The sequence below is a fragment of the Myotis brandtii genome, unplaced genomic scaffold (genome assembly GCF_000412655.1).
Source record: "Myotis brandtii unplaced genomic scaffold, ASM41265v1 scaffold136, whole genome shotgun sequence".
Classification (NCBI taxonomy): Eukaryota; Metazoa; Chordata; class Mammalia; order Chiroptera; family Vespertilionidae; genus Myotis; species Myotis brandtii.
The window spans coordinates 5,651-15,881 of record NW_005354829.1 but is presented as its reverse complement, the minus strand read 5'-3'; the positions used below and the strand labels follow the sequence as shown (position 1 = coordinate 15,881).

Genomic DNA, 10,231 nt, shown 5'->3' with positions numbered 1-10,231 from the left:
TCTTTACGAGGTGCTCTCCTTGCACCCCCAGGGGAAGGGCTGGACAGATTTGTCTCTGGTTCCGGAGAGCCTTCATTATTGTCATCCGTTAGCCAGTCTCTCGCCACCAATAGCAGAAACTGTTTATACTTCATTTTTGCTTGTGGATTGAGGACGTTGTACACTCTAAATGAATTGAAAAGTCCACAGTTTATAAGGTACAGTACTGTGGACTATGCCGTGCCAGCACGGCCAAGGGTGTCTCTGAGTGAGTGGGGGGCGGGGTTAAAGGATTAAGGAAAGACAGACAAGAGAATAATAGCTGGGTCTCGGTGGGACTCTGCTCCCTGAAGAGCAGACAATGCCAGCGCCCGAAAGCCGTGTCTTTATTTTATAGCAGATGCCACGAGGCAAAGTAGGGGCGTGATCACGTTGTTTACAGTATTCTCGTGAGTCTTAACCTCACTCAACTACATGCACCCGAACTCTATCACAAGTCACGTGGGGCTACGTGGGACCATAGGCCGTAGGTTCAAGCTTACAACCACAGCCGTTGGCTATGATTGTGCTGGGAGGGCCCTGCCCTCCAGCTGGGACTTGCACGTGGCAGTGAGAGTACCCTGTCCTTTCATTAGTCCGAGGCTTGAACCTGGCCAAACACTGTAACCGCGCCCCACAGTGGACAAGACAGTGTGTTGACATCTAAGGTCCATAACAGATGGCCCGCGAAACACGAGAACACTCGTGAGCGAGAAAATTCGTGGGCGAACAGTGTGTTGACATCTAAGGTCCATAACAGATGGCCCATGAAACACGAGAACACTCGTGGGCGGTCCTTAACAGATGGCGCCCGAAACACAAGAAAACTCGTGAGCGGTACAAACTGTGTTAAAATTAAACTCTCAGTTGATTTATACAGTTGAGTACTAAAAGTTTATAAGTAAATGGCAACTACTGTTATTGGTAGAAGTGGTTAGAGAAAGAATACCTGAAAATATGCTGTCACTTGAAATAAGTGTCAGCTTTACTTCTTCAGCATATTATGCACTTGGTTTGACTTTAGGAAGTGAATAGTTCTCCCACCACAGCCTGTTTTTAGTCTCCATTTGCAGGTCTCTGCTCAGGCTTTCTGCCTCCTTTGGAGGAAGTAATGTTAGCTTCTTGAGGGTAGGAACTTTATGGGCTTAAGTATTTTTCAATAAATGGATACTGTAACAGTAGATGGTATATTAGTATATTAGCTAGAATGCCTTTTAAAAATAGTATTGAAATATTTGGGGGGAAGATAGAAGGACCTATCAATGACTCCATTGCAATATTAAATCAGTGATGTTAAAATATGACAATGAAGGGCAATGGCATTAATCCACTGTGGTCACTTTAAAAATGAGGCACATAGGTTACATAATTTTTACCGAAGGTCAATAAGCTATTAATTGGTAGAGCTGGGTTTTGAACTTATGCACAGTGATATATGCTCTTCAATGTTCTGCCTCTCCGATTTTTAAATTGCTTTTTTAAATTAACATAATAAAATACAGTTTTTATTAGAAATCTTAGGCTCATTTTCTAGTTATGCAAACATGTTTAGCTGCCCTTTCTCTTCATGGGGTAGAGGGAGCTGCTTTCAAAAATTCCCTCTTTGAATTTCCATTTCTGAGAAAACTTCATAAATCCCCTCTTTGCATTTCTATTTTTGATAACATGAAAACTCAAGTGTGATATCTTTAATAATAATGTAATCTGTTCCACACGTAGGCTGTTATGGAGGGTGGCAATGCCAAGAACTCTGCACTCATGGCAAAGAAGGCCCCGACAATGCCAAAACCCCAGTGGCACCCGCCATGGAAACTCTACAGGGTGAGTGAATCTGTATATTATTCCACTACATGAAACGTGATCACTACTTTCCACTTGACAAGAGCTACGAATAGAATAAGGAGGAAAAGGAGTGAAAATGGGAACTGGTAAAGAGGTTGGGTTGGGGAAGGGGCTTAAGCACTATCTAAAATATCTTGGAAAGCAGACTTGTATTTTGTATAAAATATTGATAGAAAGCTACTAAATGTGGAGAGCAGGCGAAATAAATGTAGTAATGTGCTTGAGGTATTTAATATGGAGCTCAAGGGGAAAAACAGTATTTAAGTACATTTCTTTGGCTCTGCTGATTATCTTTTAAATTATAGTAAATTAAAATGATTTAAAATGTACCAGATCTAAAGTAAAATGTATATAGTAGGGAAGTTGCACAGCTACTTATAATTTAAATATGTTATATTTTACTTTTCAGAATTTCATACAGTAAAAAAGATTTTCTTTTGGTATACAGATCTAATAAATTTAATAGCTGTATAGATTTGGGTAGCCACTACCACAATCAGGATATAGAAGTTCCATTTTTTATATCCATACCCTTCCCTAACCCTGGCAACCATTTGTTTTCCATCACTGTGTCTTTTCAACTGCCTCACGTAAATGGAATCATTCAGTGTGTTCCTTTTGGGACTTTCTTCACTCAGCTTAATGCCTTTGAGATTCATCCAAGTTGTTGCAAGTATTAATACATTCCTTTCTATTGCTGAGTAGTATTCCATTGTATAGATATACCACAGTTTGTGCATTCATTCATGGATTGAAGGTAATTTAATACTTGTATCATTCAAAACTCTAATTGTCAAATAAACTTATATTCTTATCATTGGAAGATGTTGGAGGTCAATTTAAATTTGAACTTTAACTTACATGTAATGATACAAAATTGAATAACCTTTAACTTATGTGTCTATGCATTCTACATTCTGCATACAGGTGATCAGTGGGCATCTTGGCTGGGTTCGATGTATTGCTGTGGAACCTGGAAATCAGTGGTTTGTTACTGGATCTGCTGACAGAACTATAAAGGTAATAAGGAGGGAACTGCTTTGTATTTTCCATGTACATTTAATCTGTTTTAAGTTATTTCCTGAGGAAATTGCTCTTGTAGTTCCTTTGACTTCTTAGACCTTAGTATGAAGTAAAACTTACTGTCTATACCAGTTAAAAGTTCCATGTGTTTGAAAAGTGGTATTTAAACAACAGTTTTTTCCAAACAGAATATGCTGACTACCTACCACAAATTCCTTGATATTTAAGTTTTTTCCTCTCTGGTTATAAAATTAAAGCATGGTCATCTATAAAAAATGTGGAAAGTAGAGAGAAATATAAAAGAACATAGACCCATATATAATCCTACCACTGTGAAGTATTTGAATGAATTTCTCTTTAATTTTTATTTCTGTGCATATGTATCAGTGCATTTTCTTCTGAGTTTTTTCCTTCGTGTATATATATGTGTATCTTTTAAAAATCATGCTTGGTAATGTAATTTTCAACCTTACTTTTTGCACTTAACATTATATCAAAGGCATGTTTCTGTGAAAAAGCTAACATCTTTTTAAATGGTTCCATGGAAGTACATCACTTATATATCCTATAATCTATTTTCTTTCAGTTTTTTATATTTATTGATTTCAGGAAGAGAGAAAAAAAAGATTTGTTGTTTCACTTATTTATGCATTCACTGATTGATTTTTCTATGTGTCCTGACTGGGGATCAAACCCGCAACCTTAGCATATCGGATGAGCTACCCAGCCATGGCCAGCCTTTTCTATTTTTAAATTACTTTATTTTCAATTCTCGGAAATGGAATTAGTGGGTCAAACATTTGTTTAAGTTGGCACCCAAAGCACAAATTATTTTCTAAAATGGTTAATTGATACTTACAGTGTATGAGAGGATTCTTTTCAGCTTATTGATTGTTTATGTTTAAAATTTCTATTCATATGATAAGCAGAAATGGTTATCCAATCTTTCAAAAATTGTTCATATAGAATTTTTAGTGAGGAACAATTTTTTCATACCTTATAAAACTACTTTTAGGGTTTTTAAAATATTTTTTTATTGAGTTGTAATTGACATATATTAGGTTAATTTTAGGTGTACAACATAATGATTTGCCATTTGTTTTATTGTGATATGATCACCAAAAAGTCCAGGTAATATCTGTCGTGGTACATAACTACAAGTTTTTTTTTCTTGTGATGAGAACTTTTAAGATGTACTCTCAGCAACTTTCAAGTATGCAGTCTAGTATTATTAGCTGCAGTCAACATGCATACATAATGACATCCCTATAACTTACTAATTTGTAACTGGAACTTTGTACCCTTTGACTCCCTTCACCCATTTTATCCATCCTTCACCCTGGCTTCTGGCACCTCCAGTCTGTTCTCTGTATCTATGAGCTTAGTTTTTCAGGTTTTTGTTTCTGTTTTAAATTCCGCATATAAGTGAGATTATGTTCTATTTGTCTTTCTTTAACTTAATTTGTTTAGCATAATGCCCTTAAGGACAATTCATGTTGTCCCAGGTGGCAAGATTTTTTTTTTAATGGCTCAATAATATTCCATTGTATGTATATATGCCACATTCTCTTTATGCGTGTATCAGTTAATGAACACTTAGTTTAGTTTCCTTAAGGGTTTTTTGTTTTATTTTTAATCCTTACCTGGGGACATGCTTAGGGGGAGAGAGAGAAACATCAATGGCACATCCATAGGTTGCCCTTGGTGAACCTGCCAACCGGGATTGAACCCAAAACCCAGGTCTGTGCTCTGATCAGGAATGGAACCTGGAACTTTTCAGTGCACAGGACATTGCTCAACCAACTGAGCTACTGCAGCCAGACTCCATAGGGTTTTTTTAAGTTGTTGCCATCCTTGGCTAATTTAATACTATAACATTTATACTTTTGTTAACAATGATATCCTTTCTTTGTTAAGAATTTTAACTTTTTGTCATCTGTTACAAATATTTTCCCAGTTTGAGCTTGCCTTTTAATTCTGATTTCCCCCCTGCTTTTCTTTTTTTTTTTTGAGGGGGAGGGGTTTTGGCAAATTAAAAAAACATTTTTATATGTTCATAACTTTCACATTTTGGAGACTTAATTTTAATATCAGGATCATAAAATTTTTGTTTTGGGATAACCAACAAGGAGAAAAATGAAATATTCTTTGATTGCAGATCTGGGACTTGGCTAGTGGCAAATTAAAACTGTCATTAACTGGGCACATTAGTACAGTTCGTGGTGTGATAGTAAGCGCGAGGAGCCCATACCTGTTTTCCTGTGGAGAAGACAAACAGGTCAAATGCTGGGATCTTGAATATAATAAGGTAAGCTTGGATATAAGTTTTGAAAACAATGATTCTCTGAGATCTGCTCCTATTGAAGTGGATCAGTGATGAAAATAGCCAAATCTGAGCATCAGAAGACCTTCCAGTCCACCTGATGCATGATCTCTCTAGTTCTGAGAAGCAAAAGTATAAAGTAATTTAACACAATAAGAGAGAGAGAGAGAGAGTGTGTGTGTGTGTGTGTGTGTGTGTGTGTGTGTGTGTGTGTGTTAAGGTGACAGTGGATACTGAGGACTTGGTGCTGGATGAATGAGATTGGGGTGGGGAGGTAGGGACATACGTGTTTGAAAGGCTGATCAGTTCTGAGCAATGATGAAAAGGTTTGACTACTGACCTTTGTAATTATGAAGGTTTCTACACTTGACCTGAGCTCAGACTTGAATTGAAGAAACAAATAAAAACTCCACACATTATGAGCCAAAGGTTTTCCTTCTAATTATAGAAATTTTAACTTTCCTGCTATATTTGTAGGTTATAAGGCACTATCATGGACATCTGAGTGCAGTGTATGGTTTGGATTTGCACCCAACAATTGATGTGCTGGTAACCTGTAGTCGTGATTCAACTGCACGGGTAAATGGAATAGAGCTTGGTGTTTATCTTTATATACATTGCATCTTATACATACCTGGTATTAGAGTCATATATTGTTTGGTAAAGAATTAAATATTGTTACTTTGACTCACCAATAACCAAGTCCCTCTGTTCCTGGCTTGTTTTTACACTTTCATCTTCCATTCTGTGGCCTCACCAAGTTTATTGGAAATGCCCTGCCTCTGAAATGTGACACTCTCATACTCCGTTCTGCCATCGCAGGTTTCATTTAATAGTTCCATTATACCTATCCTTACACTTTCAGTCTCCTACTCTTTTAGGCCCCCCTCCACCTCCCAACCCATCAGCTGTCTCCTATCCATAACCCCCAGCCAGCTTTGAAATTATTCTCTCTCATTTAAGGCTTTCTTTATATTCAGGCACTGTTGCGTATTAAATTCCCAACCTTGAGTTCATTCAGTTACCTGCCTGAGCTATGAATACCTATTCTCTTTGACAGTATGTCTATTGTGTGTATGTGTTGGGTTTTTTTTTTATAGATTTGGGATGTGAGAACTAAAGCCAGTGTACATACATTATCCGGACATACAAATGCAGTTGCTACAGTGAGGTGTCAAGCTGCAGAACCACAAATTATTACTGGTAAAATTCATACTTTCAAGTTTACCATGTATTCATATCAATACATTATTGTACATGTATTTTTCATACTTGCTGTGACTCTCGCTTTGTATTGTGTATACCATGTTGCTGTGTGCATTTGAAATTTATTGTAGTAATATTTTATTCTGTTATGTCAGACTTTTTACATATCATAGACTATGTCATACACAGTCTTATGTAATGTCTGATAGCATCATGATTACTGGTATAGAAAATTAAAATTAGAAGACAAGATACCCTGACGTCAGTAATCTTTAGAACAGGTTTGAGTCTTGTTTTAATTAAAAGAAGGTTAATAACAATGGATCTTTACTCTAAGACTAGAAAATAATTCTGTGATGTGTTTTATTAACTAAAATACCATTTGAATTTTTTCCTCCCCTTCCGTTAGGGGATAACATCATGTATTTGTTTTATCTGTTATTGGTATTTGTTCAAGCTGTTCAGTTGATAGTGCATCAAGCATGTATTACATTCTTGTTGTTAATCCTCACCCAAGCATAATTTTCCATTGATTTTATGAGAGTGGAAGGGCGGGAGGAAGGGAGAGAGGGAGAGAGAGAGAGAAACATTGATGTGAGAGACACATTGATTGGTTGACTCCCACATGTGCCTAACAGGGGCTGGGGTAGAACCTGCCCTTGACTGGGAATCTAACCTGTGATCCTTCTGTGCCCCAGCCAGTACACTATCCATTGAGTCCTGTGGGCCAGGTCTACATTTTTTTAAGAATTAAATTTAAAACCAACCTAAAATTTTGGAAGTACAAAGCAACTAGCCAAGAGTTTATATGACTTTCATTTAGTATATATGTGTCTATGAGAGAACACTTCATATTTTATTATAGTTTTGCATTCTTTTTCCTGATCTGTGTTTTGGGGATATGCGTTTTCATTATAGGAAGCCATGACACTACAATACGATTATGGGATTTGGTGGCTGGAAAAACAAGAGTCACATTAACAAATCACAAAAAATCAGTGAGAGCTGTGGTGTTACATCCAAGACAGTAAGTATGTCTTCCTAATTATTTTCTCCTTCCTTCAGTTTTTGGTATAGTACAGGAATACCAACTTTAGTACTACTTTGTAGTCATTTAGACACTCATTTACAGGCCTTTTCCCTGTGTGGTATTTTGCTTCATGCCCTATATGAGATGAGATTTTCTACATGGTAAATAATGTCAAATGAAACAATATGAATAAGTCATATTTAAAAACTGGATGTCAAAATAGAAGCTAAGAGTAGCTAGATTTAATGTTTTGGACATAAGTGTTGTTTATTGTACACTGAGATATACATAGAATAGTTGAGTTCTTAAGGGGGAAGTTAATATACATAGGAAAAAAAGGTAGGAACTATGAACATTATAGTCAGGGTATCCAAAGAGGTGGAGCATAATATCCCAAGCTATTGTTTGTTATATCACATCACCCTGACATTTTTCTGGCCATTTTCATGTATTTTCTTTTTTTCTTCTCCCTTTTTGTCCTCCCCCCCACTTCCCTCTCTTCTACTTTTTTCCTTTTCCTGTCTTCTTTACTCCCTTTCTTTCTCTCTCTCTCTCCCTCTTTCCCTCTGTTTCTTTCCTTGAGTTGTCCTCTTATCCCCCTGCCCCTCCAAAATAGTTGCACAACCCTTCGCCCTTTATGTGAATTTAGGGGTTTTCACATTTATTGCTCTAGCTCAGTACAGGTCATTGGGGAAATGAGAGGAGAATAAAACATTAATCTAGGTCTCAAAACACATTTAAAATACTTTGAAAATCTGATTTAACTTGGAGTAAATGCCTTGATATTTTTACCTCTTGGTATGACAATAATATTTGGCAACACTACATAGATCACTGAATACACATGCTAAATACAACCATAATAAGCATCTTTAAATCTACCATTTTTTTACTTGGTTTACTTTGTTGCTGTTTTTAATCTTATTTCAGTTACACATTTGCATCTGGTTCTCCAGATAACATAAAACAGTGGAAATTCCCTGATGGAAGTTTCATTCAAAATCTTTCTGGTCATAACGCTATTATTAACACATTGACAGTAAATTCTGATGGAGTGCTCGTATCTGGAGGTAAAAAGATTTTTATGATAAATTTGCTTTAGTCTGTCATTGTTTGTTTTAGTGAATGAGGAAATATTTGTAAAATTTTAAGCCCTCACACCTAAATATTATAGCAGATCTTGCCTAATGTATATTTGAATGTTTATATGTGTGTTCATGCATATTCATAATACATGTAGCATATTTCATAGTTCAGCCTTCTCTGAGTTTCCACATGATAAATCTAAGTTTGGGATTTATGCTGGGAATCACCTAAAGTTTGGTTGCATATTCTTGACTTGGATGTCACTTTGTGGTGCTTTTTGAGGTCTGTAATAAATTCTGAATTAAGCACAAATGAAAGTGGACAAACCAATATTAAGAGAAGCTTGAGTGCCTCTGTCGTATATATCTTTTAATTATAGTTATTGCCATTGTGCTCGGCTAATGGTTCATGCTTAATGCTTGCCAAGCTGAATTGTTGAAGGGATACCCAATTTAGCTATTTCCCTTTAAGCTGCCAATGGAACCATGCATCTTTGGGATTGGAGAACTGGCTACAATTTCCAGAGAGTTCATGCAGCTGTGCAGCCTGGGTCTTTGGACAGTGAATCAGGAATATTTGCTTGTGCTTTTGATCAGTCTGAAAGTCGGTTACTAACGGCTGAAGCTGATAAAACCATTAAAGTGTACAGAGAGGATGAAACAGCGGTAAGTTCTCAGTTTCACATACATATTAAAGTAATTCAACTGTACCAATTTTGTAAGTATATGCTCATTTTAAAGTTACTGAAATTATCAGAAGGGAAAAGAATCTTTATAGTGTTAAAGTATTTATCATCTTGAGTAGTGTCAGCTCATAACTTTCTATATTGGTCTTATTGATGCCAATGAATCCATACATTGTCTTCATTTTATTCCAACTTTTCTTATTAGTTACCAGGCAAATGTTGCAATAAGAACAACAGCAAATAGATTGCTATGCAAATGAATTCTAGAATCATCAGCTTTGGTGTTACTAGAGTATCTACATAGCAATTTTATTTGAGATGAAAAGACATAAACTGCATTTGTAGTGAATCTACTCATTCTTTATTAGATTCAGATAATCCCAAAAGTTTGTCAACTGTTCCTGAAATTGTTAAATAACTTAAATATATAATGCCAAGTAATATAATGTAGAACAGGTACCTTATTTTTGTTAGGAAGGAAGTTACTAAATATGAAGAAAACTAATACTTTATTTTCTTATTACTTTCCTATTTTTAGACAGAAGAAACTCATCCAGTCAGCTGGAAACCAGAAATTATCAAGAGAAAGAGATTTTAATGTGACCTTGTCTTCATGGCGTTTTGTTTTTTGTTTTTTGTTTTTTATTTGCTTGGTGGATATCCACTCATTTTGTGCTCTGGCTAGCAGAAACTCACATGTTCAAATCATTGCTGCTTCATATTTTACAATAAAATGTACTGTCTTCCCCTCCCCGTGTTTTTATTTCTAAAATAAACAATTTGAGGTCCTAGGAAGATGCAGATAGCAAGCATATGCTGGTTTGTTGACTACAACTATTGTATAACTATTCTAAAGATAGAATATTTTGTCAATTTTATTAAAAGACTTTTTTTTTTAATTTACCAAATTGCCTGCTATAATAGGACTTGTTTTGAGGGAAGCAGTTGGTGGGGTTTTTTTTTTGTTTTTTGTTTTTTAATTCTTTAAACACTGATATTTTGGGATTAAAGAATTTGA

At 35.9% G+C, this 10,231-nt stretch overlaps 1 protein-coding gene across 2 annotated transcripts in view; it reads left to right on the top strand.

The window, feature by feature from the left end:
• Positions 1-9,962, top strand: part of PLRG1 (pleiotropic regulator 1) — a 16,145-nt gene extending 6,183 nt beyond the window's left edge. Inside the window, exons 7-15 of one of the 2 annotated variants that reach the window (XM_005860490.2) lie at positions 1,738-1,839; positions 2,788-2,880; positions 5,042-5,191; positions 5,684-5,785; positions 6,307-6,409; positions 7,331-7,439; positions 8,373-8,512; positions 9,000-9,193; positions 9,752-9,962. In XM_005860490.2, coding sequence (XP_005860552.1) covers positions 1,738-1,839; positions 2,788-2,880; positions 5,042-5,191; positions 5,684-5,785; positions 6,307-6,409; positions 7,331-7,439; positions 8,373-8,512; positions 9,000-9,193; positions 9,752-9,811 — 1,053 coding nt within the window. In that variant the 3' untranslated portion in view covers positions 9,812-9,962. Of the gene's footprint in view, positions 1-1,737; positions 1,840-2,787; positions 2,881-5,041; positions 5,192-5,683; positions 5,786-6,306; positions 6,410-7,330; positions 7,440-8,372; positions 8,513-8,999; positions 9,194-9,751 lie in introns of those variants that run through there. The other variant, XM_014534977.1, reaches the window with a different exon arrangement.
• The last annotated feature ends 269 nt before the right edge of the window (positions 9,963-10,231 follow it).